General features: G+C 39.5%; 1 protein-coding gene across 3 annotated transcripts in view; it reads left to right on the plus strand.

Annotated features, from left to right (window-relative positions):
- Nucleotides 1-13,045, plus strand: part of EIF2AK4 (eukaryotic translation initiation factor 2 alpha kinase 4) — a 90,009-nt gene that overhangs the window by 16,279 nt on the left and 60,685 nt on the right. For 2 of the 3 annotated variants that reach the window (XR_013997596.1, XM_081119752.1), the window contains exons 3-7: nucleotides 1,594-1,696; nucleotides 5,957-6,109; nucleotides 7,594-7,674; nucleotides 9,084-9,232; nucleotides 11,021-11,136. Coding sequence is in view for 2 of the 3 variants with exons in the window: in XM_081119752.1 (XP_080975878.1) it covers nucleotides 1,594-1,696; nucleotides 5,957-6,109; nucleotides 7,594-7,674; nucleotides 9,084-9,232; nucleotides 11,021-11,136 (602 nt within the window). In the remaining variant the exon portion in view is untranslated. Of the gene's footprint in view, nucleotides 1-1,593; nucleotides 1,697-5,956; nucleotides 6,110-6,185; nucleotides 6,244-7,593; nucleotides 7,675-9,083; nucleotides 9,233-11,020; nucleotides 11,137-13,045 lie in introns of those variants that run through there. The other variant, XM_081119753.1, reaches the window with a different exon arrangement.

Consider the following 13,045-nt stretch of genomic DNA (forward strand, 5'->3'; position numbering starts at 1 on the left):
CACTGCCAGTTTATTATAAAGGATACAACTTAGGAACAGCCACATGGAAGAGATACATAGGTGAGGAATGTAGGAGGGGCATGGTGCTTGACATTGACAGATGTTCCTGGAGGACGATACAGTCACTCTTGGTTGAGAACTACTGCACCAGAGAACTATTCAGGTAATCTTGATGTGTCCACTTGGTAAAAGTATTATGAGATGATTTTTTTAAAAACAACATGGAAATGCTTATAAAAAGTAAAAATTCTAATATTAGCTACATAAAATTATGAATTATGTGGCTAGGGCATAAAGAGAACATTGGTAAGTTTTATTAAAATTTAATTAGTGTTGTAGATGAAGTTTTCACTATTCTGTTAATACTGCTACATAATAACTGCTTAATTTAAAAAAAAATTATGTCAGGCTTGACTTGGGGAACATTCCTATCCTTTGAGATGATATGGTGCAGGAACTTTCCGTTTCTGCAAAATAGTCCTTGATGCCACTGTAAGAGAATCCTGAGTTAGATGGACACACATAGGCTCAGCAGGGCTATATGGTACTTTTACTCTTTTTCTCATATATATAACCTAGTTTCTCAGATTCCCATCTATTCAAATAGATAATGATGGTAGCAACCTATTGTAACTCAAGCATTGAGAAAACCCATAGGTAATGAGTAGTAAAGGGTGTGCTAAAGTAAAACACCATGAATTACTCAGAAATGGTTGGTAGGAAGTGGAGTCATCTTTTGTTCAAAGATTTGATTTATAAAATCAAATAAAGCCTATTTAATCATAGTGAATTGTTATTGGATGTTTATCGGTTGGGAATAAAAGGAAGCCTGAGGACTGGCTGTGTATTTCCCTTGAGTAGACGGTGTTGAGTCTTAGTTGTGCTCTACAGGGATGAAGAGGGGTGTGAGTTAGGCATCTTTGGAAGAGGCAGAGTTTGCAGAGTGTGCAGGACTAGATTTACACGAGTGAGTGAGCATTTTTCCACCTCGTTTACAATCGGGGTGAGTGACTGGACAAAGCATGTTGTGGGAATACTAGACTGATCAAAGCACTTGGCCTCTCGGGTGAGCTGTCAGAGCTGGGTTAACTGATGTTGTGGGCCAGCCAGGGTCGAGCATTACCAGAAAAGGGAGTGCATGGTTAAGCTACCACACTGGAGTCACACACAGAGCTAGAGTGATTTTTTTTTTAAAGGTGGTAAAATAGTAGTTGATGTGTAAAATTTTAATCAGATTGTGAAGCTGAAATCAGAGACAGAGGAGTTAGGGAGATCCTGGGATCAAGCCCCAGTAAGTCTTGGGGATCAGGGCATCTGACAGCCCACACTGATGACTGGCCAGCCCACTCGCTCCCCACAGCCTGCAGGTGAGTCCATCGTGAGCACTGTGTCAGCCGAGTTGCTGGGGTGTAGTTGAAATCCTTTTGAGATGAAAGGAAATGTTGCTGGGGGTATAGAGGGAGGTTCACAAATGAGCCCTATATGACATCCCCAGGCTTAGTGCTTGGAACTTAGCAAATATTAATGCAAACAGGTTACACTTTCTAGAGTAACTCCTTTTTGGTTTTTGGTTTTTGTTCTTTTCTTTTCCAGAGTTCCTGAAATAGAGTTAAAGAATGCCAAAGGTCTGTCAAATGAAAGTGTTAATTTGTTAAAATCCCACCTGGATGAAGTGGCGAAAAAGCATTGTGGAGAGGTAAGATATGTTTAACTGGAATTATAAGAGCACAGTAAAATCTCACCAGTGTTTGCCTTTCTGCCTCTTCTTTGGCTTCAAGTTTTTTCCATTGTACCGTAAGTCCAGTTTTGACTAGAATGTTTTGTTTCTTACTGATATCTACAAAGGAGTACATTGCTATTTGTATTTCTTTAATTTACATAACTTATAATTTACACATTGTAGAGTGTGTATAGATGGTACTGTTGATACTTAAGAATCTTCCCAAAAACAGTTCATATGAACCTGGCCATATTTTTTGCACACTTTGGACCTGGCCCCATGACTTGATCTTGGTTTGAACCTTTATGTTGGAAAATGTTTGCAGAAAGTGATTTCTGACCAAACTTTGGCACTTCGCCTCCTCTGTACCAGAAGAACTAACTGTTCTCCTTGTCAGCAACTAATAACATGGTCTAGTCCTTCAATACCTCTTCTCTACCCAAGCACTTAGTCTTAGTTCAGTGCTAACTCTTTCTTAATCCTCTGCACATCAGGGTCTATCTGAGCTCTCCCTTGGGTGACACAACTCTCTCTCCCTTGGGTGACACGACTCTCTCTGGAGGGCTAGAATAGGTGACTTCTTAAGGTAGAGTATTATTACTGTGTGCTTCTTAGGTCAGACCAATTCCCTTTACATATAATCCTCACTTTTGTGTAAAATCACAAGGCAGCTCATGCTTAACTGTTCCATCTTGTAAAAACTGAGAAGAGTTAAGTTAGAACTAGCCCTAGGGCCATGGCTGGTGTGGCTCAGTTGAGCATCATCTCATGCACCAGAGGTTGCTGACTCGATTCCTCCGGTTCGATTCCTAGTTAGGGCACATGCCAGGTTGCTAGCTCAGTCCCCATTAGGGGGCGTGCAGGAGGCAGCCCATCACATTTCTCTCTCTCTGTCTCTCTCTCTCATCCATGTCTCTCTGCTTCTCCCTACCTTTCTCTCTAAAATCAATAAAAACATATTTGGAAAAAAAAAAAGAACTAGCCCTAGGTCTCTGTTTCTGTTTCAGATCTCTAATAAAGTGCCTGGACAATTTTCACTTGTGTTCTACAACATAGTGAGCCACAGTGTGGCCCCCAAGATGCTTTTTGGCCCTAAACATTTTGCCCATTTGAGTTGTTGTTTCTACAAACTTCAGTGATTGCTGGGGTATAGCCAGTGATTGTAGAACAGCCCAGACAAAAAACTAGGCCTTGGGAATTACTCCAAAGTACTTTGTAGTGTAAGGTGACTCTAATGTCTAACTGAGAAATAATATGGAACTGTATTGAAAATTCAGCTACAGAATCCTCTGGTTTCTTGAATTCACGATTTATGAATCTTTTGAAAAAAACTTTTGCTCTTTATAGTACAATATTATTAACTACAATCACTATGTTGTATACTAGATCCCTATCAGTTATTCATCTTACGACTAGAATTTTGTACCCTTTGACCAATATCTCTCCTATTCCCCTACCCTCTGGTAACTACTATTCTAGTCTCTGTTTCTATGGATTTGGCTTTTTCATTTTTCATTTGGCTTTTTTAGATTGCACATATAAGGTGCTATCCTACAAAAGTTGTCTTTCTCTGTCTGACTTATTTCACTTAGCATAATGCCCTCAAGGTCCAGCAAGATGTCCTTTCTCATGACTAAATAATATTCCATTATATGTTTATATTTTATATCTTTATTCATTCATCTGTTAACTCACAGGTTGTTTTCATGTCCTAGCTATTATAAATAATGCTGTAATAACATAGGAGTGCAGATATCTCTTCAATATCCTCTCTTCATTTCCTTTGGATATATATTGAGCAGTGGATGGCTGCATGATATGTTAGTTCTAGTCTTAATTTTTTGAAGAGCCTCCATAGTGGATGCACCAGTTTACATTCCTATCAACAGCGCACAAGGGCTCCCTTTCTCCAATTCCTCACCAATACTTGTTATCTGTCTTTTTGATAATAGCCGTCTAAGAGATTGAAGTGACATCTCATTGAGGTTTTGATTTGCATTTCCCAGGTCATTAGTAATGTTGAGCATCTTTTCATGTACCTGTTGGGCATTTATATGTCATCTTTGGGAAAACGTCTATAGACTTTGAGTTAAGCATATTACCCTCCATAATGTAGGTAGATCTCATCCAGTCAGTTGAGGGCTTTAATAGAAAAAGACTGGCCTCCCTAGAAGAGGGAATTGCCAGGAAATGGATGGCCTTTGGACTTGAACTGCAACATTAACTCTTCCCTGCTAGCCTACCCTGCAGATTTTGGACTTGCCAGGCTCTATAACTGTATAGTTGCATGAACCAATTCCTTAAAATAAATCCCTCCCTCTCTCTCTCTTTCTGAACCAATTCCTTAAAATAAATCCATCCCTTCCCTTCTCTCTCTCCCTCCCTCTCTCTCTCTTTCTGAACCAATTCCTTAAAACGAATCCATCCCTTCTCTTCCTCCCTCCCTCCTCCCTCTCCCTCCCTCTCCCTCTCTTTCTCTCTCTTTCTCTCTCTCTCTCTCCACCTCTTCACACACACACACACACACACACACACACACACACACACACCCCTGTTGGTTCTCTTTCTCTGGAGAGCTCTGACTGAAACAGATGTGTATTGTGAGAGTGAGAGTGGCTGTTGTAAATAAGGTCAGGAGAGGCCTCTGATAAGGTGACATTTGAGCAGAAGCCTAAGGGAAGCAAGATAATGAACCATGTAGAGATGGGGGGAGAGAGGGACAATTGCCAGTTTTGAAAGTAGTTTTTATTTTCTTCTAGTATATATTTTATCAGATTTGTTTGTATAGAAAATGCTAGTGAATGAAACAGATTGGTAAAAGAAAAACCCTCCATCACTTGGCTCCTGGCTCCTCTCTGGTATAGAAGCGGTTTCTCTTTAACATAATAGAAACTGCCTACTTTTCCCAGCTTTTCTTTATTTTTTAATCCTCGCCTGAGGATATGTTTTTATTGATTTTAGAGAGAGAGGAAGGGAGGGAGAGAGAGAAACACCGATATAAGAGAGACATCGATCGATTGCCTTTCTCGCCTGAACCGGAGATGGAACCCACAACCTAGGTATGTGCCCTGACTGGGAGTCAAACTGCCAACCTTTTTTGGTGTACAGGACGACACTCCAATTGAGCCACCGGGCCAGGGCTTAAAAGAACTTGCCTCCTAGACTCTAGACTAGTATTTCTCAACTGCAAATCAAAGTATATCCAGTGAATGTCACAACTTCTGATATTATAAAAAATACTTTAATTTTCCCTAACAATAGCTGTGGTTTCTTTGCATTTACTCCCTGAGAAGGTAAACACTAAGTCAGTTAGCTTTATATTCTTGTGTACCATGACTTCTATTACTATTTATCATCATGTTAAGTCCCTTTAGAAGATGTTTTAAACGTATAATTGAAATAAGAATTTTTAAGCTGTTTCATTGTATAATTGAGGAAAAAGAAATATCAGTGTGGTGGTTCTCATGTGCAGAAGGAGCTTGGCACTCTTGACCTCGTTGGGGTTGGGGTAGTCAGTCAGTGTGGGCTCCCAGAAACCCTTTTCTATTGATTCACCAACTCCGGTGTGATTTGTGACTCCCAGGAGCAGGGGAAGGTGGCTTCCTGTGGTCACATGAGTGTCTGAGAGGAAGGCCTTTTTCCTCCTGGTACTGTCTGAATGCTTCCCCAAGTGTGAATGAAGTGCCTTCTAGGTATTGATCAGCCTCCTACTGGCCCATTACTAGCAGGGACATAATGCGGGCTTTAAATATCAGCTTCCTGATCCCCAATAGAATTATTTTTAGTATGCAGTGTGGACAGATGAAAGCTCTGATGTTAGCAATGATTATTGTCTGCTCAGCTGCCATTTTGCAGACAGGTTTTCTAGTTAGTAAGGTAGTTTTTTCTTTTAATGCAGCCTTAAACATTTTATCAAAATATTTGTACAGGAAAATATTTTATCAGATTTATTCTACAGAAAATGCCAGTAAATGGAACAGGACTACAGAAGACAAGTGAAGCTTTTTATTAATCTAGCAGTTTGTCTTGATAGTAACACTATGAGATGAGTCCTGTAAAAGCCTTTTCCTGCTGTGATCAAATTGCATTCTTAATTCAGAATATGTGATGTCAAAATGCATATCGCTACTGCAAGTGGCTGGCTGATTTGCTCGCATGTTTTTATGTAGTCTCTCCTATGTGCCCTGTCTTCCCATTATTTGACCATTTGTGGTTTATTTTCACCTCCATGTTTAGGTGATGATATTTGAACTGGCTTATTACGTGCAATCATTTCTCACCGAGCATAACAAGCCCCCTCCCAAGTCTTTTCATGAAGAAATGCTGGAAAGGCAGGCTCAGGAGGAGCAGCAGAGGCTATTAGAGGCCAAGCGGAAAGAGGAGCAGGAGGTGAGACCCTTGTCACCACGGGCAGCCAGCCTGGACGACTGCGAGCTTCTTTCTATAGGTTGTGACTATCTCCACCTACACACCTATCTATATTTAAGTTTTGCTCAAATTTGATTCAAGAACTGTGGAACCATGTGAGTAGACTGGCCCTAAGTGTTGAGAAATTCTATGAGCAGTTCCCTTCCATCAAACATCAGTGCTGCCCCTAGGGCCCTTAGTCCAGGCCTTTAAATAAAAGTAAAAAGAAGGCAGTTTAGCCAAGTGTCTTGAGAGCTGTACAGGAACTGAGTTTTAGAGCCTATTTCTTCTTCCCCTGTGGAGCAAGTATCTCATGCCCAAATGAGTAGCAAAAGGCAGAGAGGGAACTTTTTTTATGTTTACTAACCATTTGTAATTTTTCTTTATTTGCATAAGGATACCCTGTGTTATTTTTTAAATCCTTTTATCAGAGTTAATATACACATCTAAATTTCCTTCTCAGTTTTTAACTTGGTGAGGCTTTTAGTTCTGTGCCTACAGATGTTACTGTTTCTTACAGTTTACTCCTAGGGTTTTGTTTTTCCTGCTTTTCTTAAGTCTTACTCCTGGTTCTTTTTTTTTTTCTTCTTCATTTTGTTCATTCTGTGCTGATGTTCACACTATCTCTGTGGGTCCCATTAATTTTGTTATTGTTTATCTCCTATTTAATTGTGCACCCTCATTACCACTTAGAATTTAAAGCTCCTTATTGTCATTGTTTTGAGGAAGGCACACTTTCATTGGAAGATAGTGAATATTTAGCTAACAATCTTGTTTTGATGTACTGCTGTAACTGCCTGTAAGTTTGGAGTATGTTGTTTCATTTTGTATTATTGCTGTTATAGTTTTTGGTGAATGTCTTAATGGTTTTGATATTAAAACCTTAAATTTTAGGGGACGTCTAAAAGCACATTATTTTTCCCTGTCTAAATTTAGACGCAGTTGAGCAATACAAATGTGAGTCAATTGGATGGGGATCAAAATACCACTTTAATACTGATGCAGCTGGTTGTCTGTGGCTGCGGGGGTGGTGCTGGTGCACCCTGGGCCCAGGACAGCTCAGCCCACTGTCCTCCAGGTCGGCCCCGGACCCCACAGCAGAAAGCAGGCACAAGTGCATGTTCTCCAAAGACAGGCAGACACCAAAGAGGAGGGGCTAAGTCAAGTGGGAGGATGTGAGAGTTGCTGTAGTGAAAGTCCCTCCACATGGAAACATGAAGAGTAGGGGGTAGTGTCGCTCCCCACACAGTCTTCACATTTATTTAAATGGGAATGCCCATTGCTTAAGAATGCCCATTGATAAAACTGATAAAACTACAGTTTGTACTGAGGTTCCATATATTCAGGTCTCTTAGGAAAGGAGGGCTCGAATTTTGTAAATTCACAAAGAGCTTTCGTAATTTGAGAATTAATTTGTCATAGAGGTTTCAAAGATTGGCCTTTGATGGCAATATGGTTTCTTTCAGCAACGTGAAATCCTTCATGAGATTCAGAGAAGGAAAGAAGAGATCAAAGAAGAGAAAAAAAGGAAAGAGATGGCCAAGCAGGTACTCTGTAGCAAGTCTGCCATGCTAAAATAGCTTACATTTTGTTAAACATAAAATCTTTTTTTTGCCATTGGTGATATTTTCCCCTCCTGTGTTACTGTCAGTAGTAAAGCTTAAGACAAAGCACTAGAAGAATCCCCCAACAGGACGCAAAGTGTAAAAGTAAGTGCGTAGTATCTGTAGATGACTTCGGCTTATGCAACTATAGTAGTTTATCAAATGAGTCGAGGGAGAGAGGATACTGAAGCTTTGATAATTAACCCAAACTGGAATTCTTGATATTTGGAAAATAAAGCAATTTGTTCATACTGAGGAGGGAATGGAAACCGTACGGCTGTGCTTGAGATTTTCATTCAGCGATGGAAAAGGGTTTAACAGAGCAGGCTTAAAAAGCAGGGGCGGAAAATAATAAAGTCCTTTTTCCTGTACTTCTCCTGTGTCCAGCTCAATAAAAGAGCCAGTTATGCATGTCTGGAGAAATCTAGAGAAAATTTTCCTCATTCTGTTTTCTAGAATTATGGCAGTTAACGTACAGGAAACTGTGAGGTGTAGTGGGAGGAGGCACTGGCGTACGAGTAAGCAGCACCTGGCTTAAAGCGCTGGCTGTTTTACTGCCAAGTTCTGTGACCTTTAGGTGACACTCTCTGTGACTTGCTCTCCTCATCCCCTAAAATGGGACTTATGATGCATCCCTTTCCACCTCGTGTAATTATTCCCACAGATAAATGTACTACCCTCTCTGAAAGTACAAAGTCGTGTACAAATGTAAGATGATACTGCTGTTCCCACCAGCTCCCCTGCCTTAGCCCGATCTGCCTTCCTGTCTGCCACTTTGCTCTCTCTTTGAATGCCGCCTTCTGTTCACTTCCTCTCGCTCTTCTTTCTGACTTTTTGTGCATATTTCAAGATTCTAGCATTTCCATTTTAAATTCACATTCTGTTGAAAGAGTTATCTGACCTTCAGTTCCTGAACCAGTACCTATTTGACCATTACATTTTTATTATTTTTATTCATTTATTTATTTTCCTTTTTATTGAATTTATTGGGGTGACACTGGTTAGCAAAATTATACAGGTCTCAGGTGCACAATTTCACAACACATCATCTGTACACTGTTATCATGTGTCTACCACCCCAAGTCAAGTCTCCTCCCATCACCATTTATACACCCTTACCCTCCTCCACCTTCCCCACCCCCAACTCACTCCAGTAATCACCACACTGTTGTCCGTGTCCATGAGTTTTTTCTAGGACATTAAATTTTTTAAAGTTGAATTGAATTTTATTACACTTGAAAGCATTCAGTTTAAATAAAATGTGACCTCTCTACTGAATTCATAATTATACACCATGATTGTCTTCCATTTATCACCTGTGTCTAAAGTAGGTTTACTTTTCTTTTTTCTAGGAACGTTTGGAAATTACTAGTTTTTCAAACCAAGATCATACCTCTAGGAAGGACCCAGGAGGACACAGAACAGCTACCATGCTACATGGAGGCTCTCCCGACTTCGTAGGAAATGGTAAACATCGGACCAGCTCCTCTGGAAGGTCCAGGTAAGTCCTTGAGATTTCTGATCTGGGAGAATAAAAGATGTAGAAGGAATAAAACAACTTGGAGTGAAATTTGATGACTTTTCAGATAGTTTTAATAACTTTTTCAAAACCTATATATCTTAATATACTGTTTGTTAGCAGTATAAAACAAAATTTTCATTTGTTTTAACACTTTCTGTTGACACTTCCTAAGTATATTTAAACTAGCTTTATTGCTCATTCACCTTTATAATAGCCTATCACACTTCATAATCTTGTCTCTAATGCAGTTTGATCTGACTTTTAATGGTCTTAACTACTCAATAATTTATTTAAAATTTTTTCTTCCATCGGAATCATCATCTGGACAAATTTCACACTGTAACTCCTCAGGCCCCGCCCCAGATGTGGGGAATGCTTCCCGACGGGCCCAGTGTAGGTGATTCTTTACCTGAGACTAGAGCCCCGGTTTGTTGCCAGGGCTGCTTCCTGTGGCTGCTGAGGACCCTGGGCTTCCCTGTCCATGCAGGCGGCCTCCTGGCTTGTTCCCTGTCACCACGGGTCACATGAAAGATACTACCTCTTTCTCCTTGTCCTTTTCCACCGAAAAACTGAGATGTCCCTGAATATTTGTGGTGACCCCTGTGGATAAGAAATAAATTTTAGTACAGAATCCATTTATGGGTGAGTGGGTGGGTGATCAAGTAATGTAAGTGTTGTAATTCAGCTTTGTTACGTGTTTAAACTATCTCTTTTGAGAATCTAAGCAGCACTTAAAACCAACACTTTTCTCTATGGAAAGAAACATTTTTGGTACCAAACTGAAGACTTATATAAACTTTCGGGTTATAGTTTGTTTATAAGAAGGAAACATTTCAGTTCTTTCCCTAATTACCGACTTGAAAAAAAAATTAGCTTAGAAATCATTACCATTTAAGTGAGCTGAATTTTCTTTTGAATACTCAGGGGGAAAAAATAGAAAAGAGAAAGAAAAAGAAAGGAGGAGGAATTGGGCTTTGAGTGTTTAAGAAAAGTCAAGAAGGGAAACGGCAGAGTATCTATCAAAGAGAATAAATGAACATTCAGTGATTGGGAACCCAACTGGAGACCAGGAATTTGTAGTGCTCCAGACCCGCTGCTTTTCAGCTTTCTCCAGAAATGCATTTGCATCTGGAATAAAGAGATTGTGGGGTCAATGTGGTTGAGCTAAATCTCTGTAGAACTGCTATGATGATGGAAATGTTCTATATTAATGCCATTCAATATGGTAGCCACTAATGACTTGTGGCTATTGAGTACCTAAATATGACTACTACAGTTGAAGAACTGAATTTAAAAAAAAATGTTTTTATTGATTTTAGAGAGAGAGGAAGGGAGAAAGAGAGAGAAACATCGGTTGGCTCCCTCCTGCAGGCCCCCTACTGGGGATCAAGCCTACAACCCGGGCATGTGCCCTGACCAGGAATCGAACCGGCAACCTCTTGGTGCATGGGACAATACTCAACTACTGAGCCACACTGGCCAGGGCAAAAAACTGAATTTTTGATTTGACTTAATTAGTTTAAATTTAGATAGCCACATGTGACTAATGACTACCATATTGGACAGCAGAGATCTAGAGTTGGGGGTTTGTAGAGTTCATGTGGAGAACTCAATGGGGAATGGGAGAATTGAACAACTTTCCCGTTAGCCCCGTAAGCTAAATTCCCAGTAGAGATAGATGTTAGACTATGAATGGGCTAGTAAACAGGAGAAAATGAGGGGGCAAGAAGTTGAAAAAAATAATCATTGTCCAAATTTATTTTTAAGGCGAGAGCGGCAGTATTCTGTATGTAGTAGTGAAGATTCTCCTGGCTCTTGTGAAATCCTTCATTTCTCTGTGGGTAATCCTGATCAGCTCATGGTGCACAAAGGAAAATGTATTGGTGAGTAAACTAGCTAACTTCATTTAAAATTTTTAAAGACAAAATTTAATCATGAGGAAACGAGGTAGAATAGACACCGTGTCCTTTAGACCATGCAGTCCAAAGAAGACTAGTAAGCCAATAGTTAGTCATTCTAGTTGCCATTCCTAATGACCAGAACAAGAAGTCACGCAGGTTTCCCCTCTGTAAGATGGAAATTAAAACCTAGGATCTTGGAGATATTATTAGCAGAAAGATAATTTAAAGTTTGCCATCATTATAATTAGTTGAGCTTTTTGAAACCAAAATGGTTGAAATATTATGAATTCTAATTTTGCATTGTGTCCATTTATTGCTGATGAAATATATGTGACAAAATGAGTTCTAATGCCTATGATCTTTTTTTAAAATAATTTTTAATTTTTCAGTTATAGTTGACGTACAATATTACATTAGTTTCATTAATGCCTGTGACCTTTAATGACCAAGTCCTATTTTCTTAAGTTGATATCCATCCGCTTTGTATTTTCCTGCTGGGCATGTTGTACCTGACTAGGAAAACCACTTTCTTTTCTCTCCTTTTTTTCCCTATTTTGTTTTCTGTATCTTATTTAGAAGTTTTGTCTACTGATGGTTGATTGGAGTGAAGCTGGTTCAGCAATTTGGAATTTGAATTGTTTATATTAAAATCAAGTTTTCAGTATCTACTCCTTTGCCCTAAATGTATGTCATCTTTTACCAGCCATACCAATATAGCCACTAATGGTGTAGGAATCACTTGCATATAATTAATTTGACAATTAATTTTAATTTTAATTTTTTCCAAATTATAAGAGAAAGTTTATTTAGAAAATTACAGAGATAGTAGAAGTGAGCCAGCTGAGCTGCATAGGCTCAGGAAACAAGTTACTAAGGCAGAAGGGCCCTTGGAGCTTAGCAGAGAGAAAGGCAAAGGTAAGGGGAGGGGGGAGGGAAAGGTGCGGGCATACCCTCCCCCTCCCTCCCCCACCCTGGCCCCAGGGAGAGCACACCCAAGTTTAATTTTTAATTCCATGAATATTCTTATCACAGCTAACAGGTAGCCAAATTGCCTAAATTGGATTTGCTTTATTTTAGCGTCTTTTTTCCTTCCTCTTTAAGGAATTACAAATAAGCAGGGCAGCTGCCAGGAAGCAGGCAGCAGGTAGAGGGAGAAGAAACCAAATATCTGAATAGCCTGTGAACTAGACACTTAACCTTGGCTGCCTGAACTATACAGAATTCTGCGCATAAACAAGGCCTGCCCTGTTCAGACAAAGCAACAATTTGGGCAGGTTCAAGACCTTGGTAGAGATGATTAGCTTTGGTTTTTGAGACTGTCCTTGACTTAGGGCATTTCAGACTCATGAATTGGCAACATAAAACTCACTACTTTAGTAATCTGGGGAGGTCAGGAAGGGAAATTAATCTAACTACTTATTACCTTAACTTGGTTTCCTATTGTCATCGATACCCATTAGACAGATTCACCTTAGCTAATACCCTTATCAGGAGACACATTCTCAGTCTGAAAGTTTTTTATAAAACAACTACAGAAGTTATTTTGTTTTCTCACAACGGATCTAGTTTTTAAAATATGTCCTAATTTTCTGTGAAATGTTTTTATAAAAGATCAACTAATTAGCACTTGTTTTTCAGTTTAAAGCTATTAGAACTTCCTTCTGGATATAGCACTGTAGACTGTTTAAATGATGATCGTTGTGAGCATATAATAGAATCAGTCAGAGTTCTTTTGGTAACATATTTTCCTTCAGCCTCATTATAGTTTGTTCTTTTGTCCCTTTTGTTAATCCCATCATGCAAAGGTGACAGGGAGAAGATGGCAATAATAAAATTATAAAAAGCAAAAACCCCCAGCAATTATGAAATACCCATCTAGCCCCAATTGGGG

This window comes from Miniopterus schreibersii, assembly GCF_964146895.1.
Source record: "Miniopterus schreibersii genome assembly, chromosome: 1".
NCBI lineage: Eukaryota > Metazoa > Chordata > Mammalia > Chiroptera > Miniopteridae > Miniopterus > Miniopterus schreibersii.